Source organism: Lagopus muta, chromosome 1, assembly GCF_023343835.1.
Source record: "Lagopus muta isolate bLagMut1 chromosome 1, bLagMut1 primary, whole genome shotgun sequence".
Lineage (NCBI taxonomy): Eukaryota > Metazoa > Chordata > Aves > Galliformes > Phasianidae > Lagopus > Lagopus muta.
In genome coordinates, this window is record NC_064433.1 from 194,206,679 (window position 1) to 194,223,735 (window position 17,057).

Below are 17,057 nucleotides of genomic sequence, written 5' to 3' on the forward strand. Positions count from 1 at the left end.
ATGCCAGGACGAGGGGCACCTGCATAGCCTGCAGCCCAGGGAGTTCCATCTGTGCTGTGAGGGGGGCAGAGCTCCAATACTGCTGCCCTGCGAGGTGAGGATCTTCCTGCAGACATCCAAACCCACCTGGATAACGTCCTGTGCAAAGACTGAAGGAACTGCTTCAGGGGTTGGAATGTTTCGTTGCTGTCACTTCCCCAAATTCCCAGCTGAATGACAGCCTCAGCTCTGCAGCCTTCCCTTGGCAGCCATGGAGAGACACAGATCCCTCCTTACCTGCCGCCAGCAGGGGGCTGTTGCACCTTCCAGCTCCCCGCTTACTCGGAGAAGCCAACCCAGTCCCATCCATTCATTTTGTGCGTCGTTTTTTCGATCTCCATCGTGTCGATTCTCTTACTGACTTCACGTGGGTTCTCTCCGTTTCTGTCAGTGCCCAAGGCTGCTGCTGAGCCCACAGCTGCGTGGTGCAGAGCTGAGGATCACCGTGTCTGTGTGCAGTGCTTCTGTTCCACTTCATGATGAGACAGATCTGAATTCTGCTCCAGCCCTGGGGTGAGTGCAGCCCTCCTGCTGGGGCTCAGCCACACCGAGCTGCTGCAGCTCTCACTTCCCACCCTTTCCTCATTGCCTCTGCGTGTGTTTGAGCTGATGTGTCTTAATTTAAGGCAGCCGAGTGTAACTGTGATTCCCAACTGCAGCTGCAATGCAGTGGAAAGCACGGATCTCACTGTTCCCCCTAAGGCTTTCCTTGTCTGATTTTCCTGTTTTAAAGTAGGTGCTTGCAAACGTATCGCATTCTTGCTAAAGGAAGTGCCCAACTTTTTGTTGGGAAATATCAGATGGAAAATACAGAACAGTGCCTACATCTCTGCCCAGCATTCATCTTCCTAGAGCCTCAGTCCTTCCTAGAGCCTGAGCTAGACCTGCCTGGGTTATTTAAGCCTCTGACTGCTTGTTCACCGTGCTGCTTTTTCCCTTCTTCACCCCAGCAGTGTTTTTTCATGCCTGAGGACAGTGTTTTCCCTCCTGGAAATCTCTGCTGTGTGGTCCTGCTCCTCCCCTTGGTTGGTCGTAGTTTTCAAGGCTCAAACCGTTCATGTGATTGATGGGCTTTTTCCAGCCTGTGTGATTCCCTGAGTGGTTGTGGTGGGGATGGATTGATGATTGGACTTCATAGAATAACAGAACTGTAGGGTTTTGAAGGGATCTCTGGAGCTCATCGTGTCCAGCCCCCCTGCAAAACAGGCTCCCTACAGCAGGCTGCATAAGTGCATCCAAGCAGGTCTGGAATATCTCCAGAGAAGGAGAATCCACAACCTCCTTGGGCACAGCTCTGCCAGGGTGAGACCAGAGGGTGGTGTGGGCACAGTGATTACGTGTGATGCAGGTGGCCCTGTCCCCATCTGGCATGGGATGGGGGAACACGGGGTGAGCACTGAGCAAGGGCACAGCACTGGGTACAGGGCTGATCTCAGAGCTCCTGCACTGAGCTGTGACACAGCACGGCCTGGCAGCAGCTTTCTGCCCCGTGCTCCACCTCCACGGTGTGTAACGCTGTTCTGTACAGAGGGGAGCTTTGCTGGCTGTTGTGGCAGTGAACTGACTCTGCTTTAAGGCACTGTGTTGTGTTGTCAGGTTTTTTTTGGCAGAGCTTGCCGTCCAAATGGGACGGACACCCTGCAGCCCTGTGGATACTTGGGCTGAGTGCTACGCTGTGACCCCAGGCTTGGTTTTTGTAACACTAACTCGTATATTTGATTAGATTCGAAATACCAAAACATTTCTTTCAAAAGGAAAAACAACAAACAGCAAGAACCCAAAGGCTTTGAAGCTGCAGACAGAAAGCTGTGCGTACCTCTGCCCAGATCCCACTGCTGCTTTCCACCTGCTTGAATAGGAAGCCCCGGGCTTGGAGCAGCCTGCTCAGCTCTGCACGATGCCCGCGGCGTTCTGCTGCTTGGCACAGCCCTGCCTGACCCCTGATGGCACCTCCTGGGCCATGGGTGAGTATTGCAGCCTCTGTGCCCTCTTCTAAACACAGATCCAGGTCTGATCCGGGAAAGGAGCAGAGATCTCAGGAAGCTCCGTGTTGGAGCAGAAGTGTCTGCTTGTGGCTCTGAACCCCACTCAGCAGCTGTGTGCTGTCCAAATGTGGTGAATGAGGAGAGCTCACGAGCAGCACCATGTGTGTTTTGTCCTTTGTTCACTGCAGATTTTGGCAGGCACTGCTGTCGTAACACTCGTTGTTTCTGCACTCATCTGGTGGGCACAACGCAGGGCATCACAGGAAGCAGAGATACAGAGCAGATTGCTGGGCAGGGGCCAACAGGGACCGGTGCCAGGTGCCACACTTGGCTCACGCCGACCCCAGAGGGCACAGCGGGCTGGGGTTGGACTGGGGATCTCAGAGGGCTTTTCCAACCTTCCTGATTCCACGATTCTCTGATCTTCCCAGGAGATCAGCAGTGTCCTTCCTCAGCTCCTGCTGCCCAAAGGAGGTCACTGCTGACCTCTCGCATGCTTGGGTCAGCTGGCAAAACTTGGAAATGCAGGTTATCTCCATTGTGATTTGGGCTGTTGATGCTGAGGGCCGAGATGGAGAAAGCTGTGAGATGCAGCACCCAACAGCCACAGCTCCCAGCCCCTGTGCTGCTCTGTCCTGCTGGTCACAGGCAGTCTGCTTTGTGCTGCTCCCTCCTGAGCGCTGCTCTGTGCAGGGAAGCTGTGTTTGGGCAGCCTGAGTCCTTCCTCTCAATTTGTGTGACTGTTGGATGCTTGTAGGGGCGGTTTGAGCACGGGGAGGAAATTACAGAGCTTGACAGTGTCCAGCTGGTTCAGAGAAGCTGGGAGTTGTGTGTTTGGCTACATGCAGTCTCTTCTTACTGCTTTCCTTTCCTTTGACCTGCCTTTACAATTAACTTCTGTGGCATACCATCAAAGTCTGCTCTCCTCCTTTGATAGGATATGTTCAGAGCTCCATTTCCATGGCAATGAGCGGCTGCTATCTGCACAGAGATGTTACACCTTCACACAGGGCTGCTCTGCACTTGCCTGTGGCTGCTGGCTCGGAGCAGACTGACGCTGAGCTGCACCAGGCCCTGGGTGCTACAGGTGAGCTGCCTGCAGCGCTGGGCTGTTGCTGTGCTCCCTGCTGTGCTTTGACAGCAGCCAACGATCAAAGCAGTTCCTGGGGGCTGGGAGGGCAGCCTTGTGTGGCCGCTCTGGTTGGAGCTGAGAAGATTCTGAGCACAGGGTGGTATAAGAAGAGCCTGAAGATGGGCCGGTTTGTGTGGGGGTAGAGAAATCCAGCACGATTCCTTGAGCAGATCCAACACAGTGCTTTCGTGTCCTGAGATGCAGTGGCCCTGGGGCTGTGCACGAGGGCCGTGCTCAACCTCTGCCTCTGCAGAGATCCCCAAAATGAGCTCTTTGCAGTTGCACAGGTGTGTCTGAGCAGGGTGCGTGTGCTGGGCATGGTGCAGGGACACCAGGCAGCTGAAACGAGGCCAGGGGGGTGCGGGTAACACCAGAGCCAACTGCTGGCACGTGTGAAGGCACAGCCCTCTGTGTCTGATGGGGATGTGGAGGGGACAAGTCCTCCCAGCAGAGGTCTGGGCTTTGTGAAGAGGGGCAGAGCCCATTCCTGCTCCCCGGTGGGATCCCACCAGCTGGGATCTCTGCATGCAGCCGTACCCCGAGCCCCAGCAACAGGGAAGGAGTTAACTGAGGATTCTGCTAGCACAGTGCTGGAGGCTAAAATACAGCTCAGCTTCGCAGCAGGCACGTGTGGGGTTTTGGCAGGGAAAGTGGCTGTTTCCTCCACAGCTCTGTGTGGGCTTGGCCCCAGCTGGGTCACCCCAGGGTTTCTGACAGCACTGCAGTGACAGCCTCGCTCTGCGAGGGATGGACGGAGCGTTTGGGCACTCGGAGCCCGTGAGTCACTCGGATGCTCGAGGCAGCCTTATTAATTAGGGCGCCTCAAGGCTGTTCACAGCAAGGGCTGCAGCAGTGCTCCTTCCCTGCTGCAATTAAGGCTGTCGCCGGCAATCTGGATGTCAGGAGGAGGGCTGGACGTCCCTCCGTCCCGCTGACACCTCCGTGCCTTGGACTGTTGGCAGATCTCATCAGCCCCTGCAGTGTGTGATGAGGCTCTTCATGTGCACAGCAAACGAGGTTCACTCCTGAGCCTCGCTGTCCACCTGTGTGCCCCTTGCTGTGCCGCCTGATGCCACCACCCTTCTGCTTGCTCCTCAGCAGGCCCCAGCTCCTCCTGAGCTGTCCTGCAGCACTGCTGCTTTGCTGGGTCCATTCCCACGGCCAGGAGCCATTAGGATCAACCCTTGGGTTGTCCCCCATCTCCAGCCTATGTGCCAGCAGTCATTTATAGGATGAGTCACATCAGAGCACAGCTTGGGCAAAAATCAGGTCCTGGTTGAGCAGGGATTTGTAACCACCCCCCTCCCTCTGTGCTGCACAGTCAGAACGGAAGGAGGGGAGGCAGGCAGTGTGAATGCTAAGTGTGACGTGGAAATGCTGGAAAAGCCCAAAGCCTTTCAGGGATCTGAAAGCAGCTGCTGGATGCCGTGCCTTGGAGCCAGCCGTCCTGCTTCTCCTCATGTGAGTTGGATCGGGGGGATGTGGCCCAAACCCTGGAAGATGAGAAGTGCTGAGGTTCTGCTGGATAGCAGGGTGACCCTGTTCTGAACGGCATCAGCACCGTGCTGTGATGAAGGCGAGTGCCCCATCCCTGCAGACACCCAAAATCGGGGGCTGCGAGCACCTGGTGGAGCTGTGGGTGTCCCTGTTCATTGCAGGGAGTGGGACCTGATGGCTTTTATGGGACCCTTCTAAATAGCTTGGGCCCTGTGATACAATACAAAGCCAAAGGGAAAGGGCCCCAGAGCCCCTGAGCCCCTTCCCACACACAGCCCCAGAGCTGCTGTGGCTGAAAGCAGCCATCAGCACTGCTTTTCCTTTTGCTGCTCAGTGCCAGGCAGGCACTCATTAGTTCTCCACTGAGGATTTCAGAGATAAATAACCATCTCCCCCTGCTCTGCTGGGAGAGGAGGTGCCGGCCCTCTCACAGTCCTGCCAGCTCCTCTTTGCTTTGCCTCCAGCTCCGGGTGCTGCAGTCTCACCACCCCATAGGGCAGCACTCGCACAGGGGGCTCCCATGGATCCTCGTGGGATGGCTGCCTGCCCTTGGGGGTGTGGGGTGGGCAGCCTCATCTCTGCTCGCCCTCCTCTGCATCTGAACCCTGGGTCTCCCTCCTCGGGTGCCTGCCTTGCCCCTCTGCCCCGTTAGCAGGGAGATGTTTCCCATGGTGGCAGATGGGTGCACGTCTTGCCCCTTCTGTTACCTTTAGGGAACAGTGCTTGATTTGCACTCTGAACCCAAATCTGTGCTCCTCTGTGTTTCCATGGAAGCTGAGGCAGTTTCCTGCAGGCTTTTTTTTTTCTTTTTTTTTCTCCATAGCTCTTCGTGTTTGCATTTAACCCTTTGTGACGTAGCACAGCACGAGGATGGATGGGGAAGGTAGGGCAGGAGGCAGCTCGCGCAGTGCTGGGCCCATTGCTCACTGCTGGGGCAGCTCTTACAGCCCCATTGCAGGCAGGGCCTCGTTGGGCTCATCCTGCTCAGGCCCATAGCTCCCATCACACTGCCACCCCCTGCAGCACTGCCTTCCCATCACTAACACCCTCTTGTTGCCTCCCTGCAGTGCAACCTCTCATCATCGCCGTCTCCCCGCAGTGTCGCCTCCTTGCAGCAGTGCTTTCTGCGCTGCAATCTGCCTGCAGCGCCACCGATCTGAAGCGTCAGCTCCTCATTGCAGCCATGGGAGGCGGCCGCGCAGGGAGGAGGCAGAGCTGGAAGGTGGGAGCGATGTGGAGGTGGCAATGCAGGGCTGTGGCACTGCAGGCAGATGGCAGTGCAGGGAAGTGGCAGTGCAGGGCAACGGCGCTGCAAGGCAGAGTCACAGAATCACAGGGCTGGAAGGGAGCTCAAGGATCACGAAGCTCCAACCCCCCACCAATGCAGGGCCACCAACCTCCCCATCTCACAGCAGCCCAGGCTGCCCAGGGCCCCATCCAACCTGGCCTCCAACACCTCCAGGGATGGACGGGGCATCACAGCCTCTCTGGGCAGCTGTTCCAGCACCTCACCACTCTCTCTGTAAGCAACTTCCCCCTGACATCCAACCTCCAGCTGCCCTCCCTCAACTCCAAACCATTTCCTCTTGTCCTGCTGCCATCTCCCCTTTCACAGAGCTGACTCCCCTCCTGTCTGCAGGCTCCCTTCAGGCACTGCAGGCTGCACTGAGGTCACCCCGCAGCTTCTCTTCTCCATGCTGAACAAGCCCAGCTCCCTCAGCCTGTCTTTGTAGGGAGGTGCTGCAGCCCTCTGCTCATCTCTGTGGCTCCTCTCCAACAGCTCCCTGTCTTTCTTGTGCTGGGGGCTCCAGCCCTGGACGCAGTGCTGCAGATGGGACCTCACGAAGGCAGAGCAGATTGGGACAATCACCTCCCTGTCCCTGCTGCCACCCCTCTGCTGATGGAGCCCAGGATCCTGTTTGCTTTCCGAGCCACAAGGGCACCCTGCTGGCTCATGTTCAGCTTTTCATCCATCAGGACCCTGCAGGGCTGCTCTCAAGGGCTGCTCCTTCCAGTCTGTATGGATGCCTGGGATTCCTCCGGCCCAGGTGCCAAACCTCGCACTTGGCCGTGTTGAAGCCCTTTAGGTTCACCCGGGCCCACGTCTCGAGTCTGTTGAGGTCCCCTCTGAACGGCATCCCTTCCTTCCACAGGACAGGTGACACTGCAGGGCAACGGCACTGCAGGCAGATGGCACTGCAGGACCGCTGCACTGCAGGCACGTAACTGCAGGCAGGTGGCAGTGCGGGGCTGTGGCACTGCGGGCAGATGGCAGCGCCGCCGTCCTGCCAGGAGGTGCCTCCCACACTCCACGTGCGCCCCCAGCAGCGCTGAACTGGATCCACGGGACCGGGGCGGCGCTGAGGATGCGCGCCGCCGTGCGTTGCCCGTTGCCACGGTTCTTCGCCAGCTGCTCTGCAATCCCCAGGCCGGGCCGCAGCTCCTGCTCTCAGGGCTCCGGGCTGGCACAGCCCAATGCGGCACGATGGGATTTTGGGGAAGCTTGTGGAAGGACTGCCAGCCCTCAGCCCTGCAGCCCCTATAGGGTGGCTCTACGCTCTGGTTTTGTCTCTCTGTTCCTTCCGGGATAAAACACCCCGGGGGTACCCAGGGTGCTCAGTGTTCGGCGCCCAGGGTTGTGCCTGCACAGAGGGATGCAGAAAATGGGAAATGTGTTGCAGTGCGACCTCTATCCCTGAACTCTGTGATCCAGCCCTGCCCGCCCCTCTTGGACCTGGTGGCACTTGTTCCAGTCCAGCAGCTGGGATGGGAGGGATGCAACTCAGCCCCCGCTGCCACCTGCGCAGCCCTGGAGGGATGGCAGCAAGGGCGCAGGGTGCCTGGTGCTGGATGCAGCGGGTCTGGGGACACGGGGCTGCTCAGCACAGCAGTGCTCAGGGCTGGGGATGCAGAAGGATAAGAGTTCACTGTGGTGCTGCTGTCTGGAAGAGCCGTGCAATGGTCTGTGTTCAGGGTGAGCCCTTTGAGGCTGTCCCCACACCCCCCCCACCTGTGTCCCCACAGCCCCACCATGAGATCTCCGTGGGGGGAAAGCATGTTCTGTCCCCACCATCAGCCAGGAGCAGGATTTTGCTACGGAGCATCAGAGTGCGTGGCTGTGATGCCAGGAGATGAGCACAGCCCACAGAGGGACCAGCTGGATCTGCTGCAGAAGGCCACGTGCCACCATCAGCCCTGCTCTGTCCCCTCACCCTGGGGACTCCAGCATCCCTCTGTGGTGCTTTGGGGCTCTCTGGTTTACTTTCCAGGCTTTTGAACAACAAGTTAAACACAACTAAACTTTGTTTTGTTTTGTTTTGCTTCCCTTAGGCTTCTTTCCCTGGGAGCAGTCCAATTAGCGCTGATGAGCTGGACGGTAATTACAGGAGGGTTGATTACTGGTGGCTGTTGCGGGTGGGGCCAATTAACGGTGCTGCCATTGCGCTGGGGATCCTGCATTGGTTTCTAGGGGGGAGCTGAGAGTGGGTGGCTCTGCATGGGGGGAGCAGCCCACGTCCCCACTGCCCTGCAAGGGGAGCCCCGGCCAGCAGGACCCACTCAGTGCTGCTGGCCCCCATCCTCACCCCTCCTCCTTAACCCCAGCTCTGCAAGGTGCATTGGTGGCACTGGGACACATCCATCCCCTGCTGCAGTTTGTCCCCTGTGCAGAGGGATGCGTGTTTTGGGGCTCTGCTGTCCCCTGGCGCCTGGCTGTGATGTGTGACAAACAACAGCTGAGCCCAAACTTCTCAGAAGTCTGTAAAGATTAAAGATCCCCCCCCCCCCCCTCCGCCTCCCTTGCCCCCAGGGCAGGGGCTGAAAATGCAGAGGTGAAAGGAGAAAACCTCTTTGGTGTCCCCTCCAAACCCTGCAGCCCTATTCTGGACAGCACCTCCAAAGGGCTGCACCTCCCACCCAGGGCTGTGTGCGGTGTGAGCCGTGCTGCTGGGAAGGCCTCATTTAAAATACACTGGTTTTGAGGGACAGCAAAGTGCAGGGCTGTGCTGTGTGCTGGTTTAGGGGCTGCCTGTGAGCAGCAGACCTCACTGGGGTCCTGAAGGGTGAAGCTGTTGCTGGCTTTGGATGCTGCGTGCCAAGGAGAAATGAAAAATGAATGCGTGATGTGTGATTAATAGTTGGAAGTGTCACGAGGGTAACTGGTGCCATGATGCTACCAACTGCTGCTGATGGTGGCAGAGCTCATCCTGCAAACTGCATCAGTCAACGAGGAAGGGATTCTTTCCTTGGGGGTCTTCAGCCCTGGGGCTGGGGGAGCTGGGAGCAATGGGGCATGGTCAGCAGAGATGGGTTGGGTGGGACTGGGCATCTTTTCCAGCCTTAATGGTTCCATGGTTCTATGCCTGGTTCACCCTGCAGCTGGAGAGATGGGCAGCAGGAATCTCATGCAGCTGAACCAGGAGTGGTGCAGAACCCCTGGGCAGGAGCAGCACAGCACAGCTCCTGTGGTCTGCAAGGCTCAGGTCTGCTTGCTGCTATCAGAGTGTGGCTGGGGCTCTGCAGAGCTGAAAGAGCCCGACAGCAGTTCTGAGAAACTGGGAGCAGGCATTGCAGCAAGCAAAGATGGGTGGAAGCATCACGTTTTACAGGAAACGTTTTCTTTTCCTTATCCTCTCCAAAGCAGGTGTTAACCCACATGCACTCTTTGCAGAACTAGAAAGCAGTGCTAATTCCTGAAATGAGCTGTGACCATTCCTGTCTCCTGGCCGGGTTCCCTTTGCAGTCTCAGCAGAAAGATGGACATCGCTGGGGTCAATTCATTGCACTCAGTCACACACAGCCTAGGGCAGGATAAGCAGGTTGCTGGGTGTTCCTTGCTGGCTCAGTGAGCGGCTGAGAACCTGAGTCGTGGCAGCTGCTCCAGCAGTCGGAATATCCCATCCCGGATCTGCTTCGTCTTCATGCCGTAAATGAGCGGGTTGAGCATGGCAGGGACCGTCAAATAGAAATCAGCCACCAGGACTCGGGTGTGAGGCGCCAAGCCGAGAGAGAACATCTGCAGGTACATGGAGAGCAGGCCGCCCATGTAGAACAGGAGGATGACGGACACGTGGGACCCGCAGGTGCTGAGGGATTTGAGACGAGCCCCTCGGGATGGCAGCCTCAGCACCGACCTGAGGATCATCCCGTAGGAGAAGGTGATGAACACAGAGTCTGTCCCGACCAGCAGCGTGGCCACGATGACGCTATAGAGGTGGCTGACCGACGGGTCGGCACAAGCCAGCTCCACCACGGCCATGTGCTCGCAGTAGGAGTGGGGGACGACCCTGTCCCCGCAGTAGGGTAAGCTGGTGAGGAGGCACATCAAAGGGGCCATGACAGCAGCTCCCCGGGCCAGAGAGAGCAGCCCTATCTGCGCGGCCCGCGCCTGGCTCAGGATGCTGATGTACCTCAGGGGGTTGCAGATGGCCACGTATCGGTCAAAGGACATCGCCAGCAGCACCCCTGACTCCACGGCAGTGAACGTGTGGATGAAGAACATCTGGGTGAAGCAAGCCTGAAAAGCAATCTGTCTGGAGCCCAGCCAGAATATGCTCAGCATTTTGGGAACTACAGCGGTTGTGAAGATGAGGTCAATGACAGCCAGCATGGAAATGAAATAATACATGGGCTCGTGGAGAGTTCTGTCCAGCCTCACGGCGAGCAGCACCGTGCTATTTCCCAGCAAGGCCATGATGTACATAAAGCAGAATGGGATGGAAATCCATGCGTGGGCATCTTCCAAGCCAGGGATTCCCAGCAGGAGAAAAGGCAAAGGAGCTGTGCTGGATTGGTTGGGGACCAACATGGCACAGCTGACTTCAGTTCCCTGCAACACAGAGACAGAAAGTTTGGGATTTTGCTACCATTTCTTTGGTCATAAAACCGTGTACATGCAGCACCACAAAATGTAGGGAAAACCTTTCAGGATCTGTTACCCACAGTCAGGTTTTTAAACCGATGCTGTGGTCGGTGCTCTGCAGGGCAAAACTGAGCTGAGAAACTGCAGCCAGAGGAACGACGTCTCGAGCAGCAGCCACTGCTACCCTCAGCTGAGGAAGGTTGAATTACGTGGTGCCAACAGCCCATGTGCTCATCAGTTCATGAGGCTGAAGGACACAGCAAAGCAGAACACAGCCCTGCGTGGCGTTCCTGCCATCACAGTGTGGGATCTCTCATTCCTGGCAGGCAGCGCGCAGTGCAGGCTGGTGTGCAACTGGAGATGGAGAACCTTGGGTTTTGGCCCCAGCTGCACTTACCCCCATGGTTACAGCCACACACTTCTCTTCCCATCCGACCCTGCCTGTCTGCTCCCTCCAGCTGCAGCCCCCTGTCCTGCCTTCCCACGTGTGGCCACAGAGGCACTTCTCAACACAGTAAGTTCATAGGGTTGAGTTGGAAGGGACCCCTGAAGGCCATCACGTCCCACTCCCTGCAGTGCACAGAGACCCCCACAGCTCTGTCAGTGCTCACTGAGCTCGGATGTCTGTAGGGATGGGTCCAGGGAACTGAATCATAGCATGGCTTAGCTTGAGAGGATTGCCACCCACACAGCTACAAGATTGCAATTTAATTATTTTTTTTAAATATAACCTCTATTTCCCCCCTGTGCATACAGAATTGCGCTGCCTTTGGTGTCCCTGAGGACACCGCTGCTCTCACAGCCCCTGGGAGGCTCACTGGGATGCAGTGGGAGCCCCCCCAGCTCCATGTGTGCAGCTCAGGGCAGCCGGTTCTCAGCTCTGTCAGTTTCTTGGTCTGCTCTTCTTGACTTTGCTTTTCCCCACGCAGTTTGCATTGTTTTTAGGAAACCTGATGAGAGCAGTGCAGAACAGCTCCCATCCCAGAGCCAGGCACTGCAGTGCCTGTGTAATCACCACTGCTGTGATGTTGGGTCTGGCAGCTTCCGTTGAGGTCCCTCAACCATTCCATTCTGCCCCCGCTCTCCTGCTGCCTCTCAGCTCAGTGCCATCCCGCCTGGACGCAGAGCAGCAGCGGTGCATCTCCGGACCCTACACACACACACACACAGGTTAACCCAACTTCCCATCTCATCAGAAAACAAAATCAGGTTTGTTTGACAAGAGCTATTTCCCGCTGATTGCCGTTAATCGAATTAGGCGTAACTCGATTCCAGTTCTGTAATTCTCTTTTGGCCCCATCTCCTGTTGGCCGCTGGGGCAGCGTGCGGGCGCTGACGTCAGGCTGGGCGCTGTGCAGATAACAGCACTGTCTGATGGCTCCTTGGGGCAGTGCCAGCTTGGGGCAGGATGGGGACACCCAGGCCGTGTACCCAGACCTGCTGCTGCTCTTGCCTGCCCCTCATGCAGAGGATGAATGGCTCCATCTCCTTTATCTGCTTTCCCTACCGAAAAGCTCCCGACGTGCAGGAGGTCCCAATGTGTGCCCCACTCCTCTTCTGCCCCATTTGTTGTTGTGGCTGCAGCTCCTGCCCCATCCTGGCCATGCAGTGCTTCCCATCAGCCAAACTGCTCACAATCTCAGAGATCCCTGCAGTTCCCCATTCTAATTTCCCTCTGCTTTTAAACTTTGTCAGTTTCGGAAAGCTGAACTTCACAAAAAACCAGTGTTGCATCTGCAGTACATTGAGATCACTGCCTCCAGCCCCCGGGCAGCACCAACCTCCGTTCCTGCAGTTCAGCTCTTTCCCACCACAGCAGAGCCCCTTCTGCTGGACGCAGAGCCCTCACACTGATAAGATGGGCCCTGTGCTCTCCTGTGACACTTCATCACATCTTCCACACGCGGCCCTTCCCTCCCCAGCTCTCCCTCCGTCTCCTCCCTACCCCAGACCCCCTGGGGCAGTGTGAGCTGTGTTGAGCTCATTATAGATTGGTTGTAGAAACAGAAACAAACTTCTTTTTTCAGTGAACGGTTTCTGTTTTTTGTTCAACTGCTGATCTGTGTCTTCATTGTAATGGGAGACCGAGCCGATTTCTTGTAGGAAGTCCCCAGCCGTTACCATTCCCTTGCTGGCTCAGCTCCTGTGCGTGTGCCCACAGCCATCCCCCACCCCAGCAGCCCCATCCGCACACATCCCCACATCCCACAGCTCGCAGCCACCTGCAGCGCAAGGCAGAGCTGTGGCTGTGCTTCAATCCCCCAGCGATGCAGCGGGGAGAGTCCTGCATGGAGGTTCCCAAGGGCACGAGTTGCTCCGTGGGCATCTGCATTGAGCTCTGATCAGTGCCAGCAGCACGAGCCCGCCTTGTTCTCTCACATCTCACTTATTCTTCAGGCTAAAGGAGATGGGAAAGTGAGGCAGCAGCAGCAGCACGGGTCACAGACCCTTAGAGCCACAGGGGTGGGAAGGGACCTCTGGAGATCCCCCAGCCCAGCCTCTGAAGCAGCTCCCTGCAGTCTATGCGCAGGACGGCACCCAGGCGTGTTTGGATGTCTCCAATGAGGAGACCCCCACCTCTCAGGACGGCAGTGCTGGGACTCTGCTCCCCTCACAGCACAGAAGTGCTGTTCCACAGGAGTACAGGGGGAGGATCCCCTCCCTGTTCTGCTGGCCACATTCTTTTTTAATGCACCCCAGGATCCCATTGGCCTTTTTGGCTGCAGGGCACAGTGCTGGCTCATGGTCACCTGTTGTCCACCAGGAGCCCCAGGTCCTTGTCCGCACAGCTCCTCTCCATCTCACAGACCTGCACTGATGCTGTGGCTGTTCCTCCCCGTGTGTAGGACCCTACACTTGTCCTTGTTGAGCTTCCCTGGGTTCCTCCCTGCCCAGCTCTCATCCTGCCCAGCTCTCACTGACTGGCAGCACGGCCTTCTGGGCTCTCACACGCTGCTCCCAGCTTCATTCCATCACCAAATTAACTGAGAGGGACCCCATCCCTTCATCCAGGTCACTGGTGGAAACGTTGAGCACGGCCGGACCCAGCACAGACCCTTGGGGAACACCACTAGTTACAGCCTCCAGCCAGACCCTGCACTGCTGATCACAGCGCTCTGAGCTCTGTTGAGCAGAATGAGGGGATGGAGAGCAACCCCAACCCCACAGAAAGGGGCCTGGGGGTCTCTGCAGCAAGTTGAACAAGAGCCAGCTGTGTGCCCAGGCAGCAGGAAGGACAAGCGTCCCCTGAGGGGCACCGGGCCCAGCAGTGCCCCTGGGCAAGGGGAGGGCTGTCCCCTCTGCTCTGCTGTGCAGCCCCACCTCCAGCACTGGGTGCAGTTCTGGGCACCACAGTTCAAAAAGGACTTAAAATGCTGAGAGTGTCCAAAGAAGGGCTATGGAGATGGGGAAGGGTCTGAAAGCAAGGGGTGCGAGGAGTGCTGAGGTTGCTTGGGTTGTTTGGCCCAGAGCAGAGGAGGCTGAGGGGAAGATCGTGGCCCTACAGCCCCCATGGCCCTACAGCCCCCATGGCCCTACAGCCCCCCACAGCCCTACAGCCCCTTGTGGCAGCGTGTGGCTACCTAACAAGGAGGAGCCAGCAATAGAAACAGAGGGAATGGCATGAAGCAATAACAGAGGAGTCTGAGGTTGTGTATCAGGATGCTCTGTGATTTTATGATATATGATTCTATGATTCCTTATTCAGGAGTCCCAGGAGGCATTCCGGAACCGTGGCGCTGTGGTCAATGGGTATGGTGGGGGTGGGGTGAGGTTGGGTTGGGGTTTGGGTTGGGATCTTGGAAGTCTTTTCCAGTCTTAAAGATTAGATGATGATTTCTCACTCATCTGTCTTACACACCCCACAGGAACTGACTGACTACAGTCCCTGCAATGTAGGACAGTCTCCTGCTGACAGCAACGATAGGTTTGCATTGAGTCCAAAAGACACCGTAGAAGAAATTTCCCCATTTTGAATAGAATCTGTTTATTGACACAAAGACACGTGCAGTTGTGAATTTTAAACCATCACAGGGACATTCACAGCACAGAGAACATCTCAAAACCCAAAGCCAGTGACTGCACCTCTTCTCTTGTGAGAAGGAAGGGCAATGGCAGCCTGGCATCTGCTCATGATCCCGGACCCAAACACCTCCTGTCGCACTGTAGGGTCTCACACAGCCATTAAAGCCAAGTCCTCCCCCATCCCCTCATGGCTTCCATTCCCTGCGTGCATCCACTGGGAATGGAATGGGTGCTGTGTTTGTGTGGGTCCACAGCCCTGGGAAGTCACTGAGCGCTGTGACAGCCGTGAGCCTTCCTGGGGCGCAGCAGGTTGAGCGCTGCCTTCTGGATCCGCCTGGTCCTCATGCTGTAGATGATGGGGTTCAGCACGGCGGGGAGGGTGAGGTAGAGGTCGGCCAGCAGGACCTGTGCACGCACAGACACAGCCTGGCCGAAGTGCTGCACGTAGATGGAGAGCAGGCCGGGGATGTAGTACAGCATCATCACACAGATGTGGCACCCGCAGGTGCTGAAGGCCCTCCTGCACGATTCCTTGCCCAGGACGGCTTTCAGGATCATCAGGTAGGACGCAGCAATGAAAGCTGTGTCCGTCCCTACTATGAGAGAGGACATAGATATGCTGTACAGCCTGCTGGGGTTGGGGTCTGCGCAGGCAAGACCGGTGACAGCCATGTGCTCGCAGTATGAATGGGGAACCACGAGGGAACGGCAGTAGGGGAGGTTTGTCACCATCCCTGTCAACGGCACCATGAGAAGCAGTGCTCTCACCACGATGGCCAGGCATATCCGGGCAACTGTTTGTCGATTCAGGATCATTCTGTACCTGAGGGGGTGACAAATGGCGACGTAGCGGTCAAAAGCCATGGCCAGGAGCACTCCTGACTCCTCTGATGTGGCGGAGTGAACAAAGAACATCTGAGCAAAGCAGGCGGTGTAACCGATCTGGTTGGAATGGAACCAGAAGATGCCCAGCAGCTTGGGGACGATGGACGTCACCATCACCACGTCGATGGCGGCCAGCATGGCCAGGAAGCAGTGCATGGGGTCCCGCAGGGACCTGTCCAGTGCAATGACCAGCAGGACTGTGCTATTTCCTAGCAGGGCGAGGATGTACGCTGAGCAGAAAAGGATGCCCAGGCAGATGGGGAAAGCTTCCAGGGTGGGGACACCCACAAGGACAAAGGAGGAGGAGCTGCTGTTGGGGAGGCTGAAGGGGCCAGGAGCCATGCGGGAGGATCTTGCTTCTGTGCTTAAGAATGTGAAAAAGACCCCAGAGTGGGACCCATGGGATGTGCAGAACTGAGGGCGCGAAGCTGAGGGCAACGCACTGATGCACGTGCCAGATAGGGAACCCCAACTGCTACTGCTGTGTGTGAGATGGGATCTCTGTGATGGAACAGGAGAAGGGAGAAGGGAACGGAGCAAAATTGCTGATGAAATGGGGCTGTTGGATGGCAAGAACTTCAGATGCTCTTCAAGTTTCAGACTGTGCCACCGGCGCTCAGCAGCAGTCTCCTTCAGTCCATTGCTCGTGGAGACGTTTCTTTGTTGGCTGCTCACCACCGCCCAGCTGAGACCTTGGAGTCAGCAGCGGGAGGAGGGGATGCTCAGCACTCAGCTTCCCTCGGGCTCTGCTCCTGAGTGCTCCTGGCTCCCTGCACCGTGCACTACACAGAGCTCCTCCAAACGTGCAAGGCGAGATCTGATGTCAGGAGGTGCCTGGGACATTCAGCACAGCCGTGACAATGCCATTCCCCACTCCGTCTTCATTCTCTCAGTCACTCACGTGTGGAGCCTGCACAATTAGGTGTTCTGTTGTCAGGATAAGCTTGAAGGAAATACAAACCCTGCAGCGGAGCCAGGGATGCTGTGGGTACCCAGGCTGCTGTCACCAGGGAAGGGGTAGAGGGGTAACAACCCGCAGGTCTGGGCTCCGAGTGCAGAGAAGAGCTCAGCGGCGGAGCACAGAGAGCAGCTCCCTCCCTGCCTCCTCCCCTCCGCGCAGGGCTGTGTCCTGGGCTGAGCAGGCAGCAATCAGACACGAAGCACTCGCGGACACCAACCTCTGGCCTGACGCGCGTCTGGACCCGGCGCTGGCTCCCCAGGTGCAGCCATCCCAGCAAACAGATGCGCTGCCAGAAGCTCTCTTCCACAGCCGGTGCCTGCGATGGGTATCTGGGCAGCACTGCAGAGCCCGACCCGTGGGGCTCCTCGGCCCGGCTGGGGGAAAGCAGCACGGCGGAGCTGTGCAGCCCAAGCAGAGGCTGTGAGCCGGCGGGGCTGGAAGGCAGAGCGGCGCGTCTGCACGGCTGCTTTCTGTGCTCTGCAAAGCCCCTGAGAGCCCCCGGGTGAGGCTGGGCTCTGCGCTGCCAGGAGGAGGGGATGTTCAGGGCTGCTTCAGCTCCTGTCCTTGGCTCTCTCTCGCAGTGCTGGGCCGCTGGGTGCTGGGGGGCACGGTGTTCCCCAGCGCCTGCCTGGGGCTCTTGAGACCAACGCACCGAGAGGAAATGAAGAACTCTTT

The 17,057-nt window shown here is 57.4% G+C and overlaps 2 protein-coding genes and 1 long non-coding RNA gene across 3 annotated transcripts; 1 reads left to right on the plus strand and 2 right to left on the minus strand.

Moving 5' to 3' along the window:
* The first annotated feature begins 359 nt into the window (after positions 1-359).
* On the plus strand, positions 360-8,392 carry LOC125695977 (uncharacterized). Its single transcript, XR_007378136.1, has 4 exons — positions 360-552; positions 1,794-2,003; positions 2,962-3,111; positions 7,984-8,392. It is a non-coding gene; the product is annotated as an uncharacterized LOC125695977 (long non-coding RNA).
* Positions 8,393-8,981: 589 nt separating this feature from the next.
* On the minus strand, positions 8,982-12,495 carry LOC125695803 (olfactory receptor 52K1-like). The gene has a single exon (XM_048950755.1). The coding sequence runs from the start codon at positions 10,457-10,459 to the stop codon at positions 9,494-9,496; it is 966 nt and encodes a 321-aa protein (XP_048806712.1). The 5' UTR covers positions 10,460-12,495; the 3' UTR covers positions 8,982-9,493.
* Positions 12,496-14,379: 1,884 nt separating this feature from the next.
* Positions 14,380-15,763, minus strand: LOC125695809 (olfactory receptor 52I2-like). The gene has a single exon (XM_048950767.1). It carries the CDS (start codon positions 15,761-15,763, stop codon positions 14,801-14,803), a length of 963 nt encoding a protein of 320 aa, XP_048806724.1. The 3' UTR covers positions 14,380-14,800.
* Between the last annotated feature and the right edge of the window lie 1,294 nt (positions 15,764-17,057).

Excerpts from the sequence above, each read along its gene's own strand:
- LOC125695809 (XM_048950767.1), bottom strand. The coding sequence starts at position 15,763 with ATGGCTCCTGGCCCCTTCAGCCTCCCCAACAGCAGCTCCTCCTCCTTT.
- LOC125695803 (XM_048950755.1), bottom strand. The coding sequence starts at position 10,459 with ATGTTGGTCCCCAACCAATCCAGCACAGCTCCTTTGCCTTTTCTCCTG.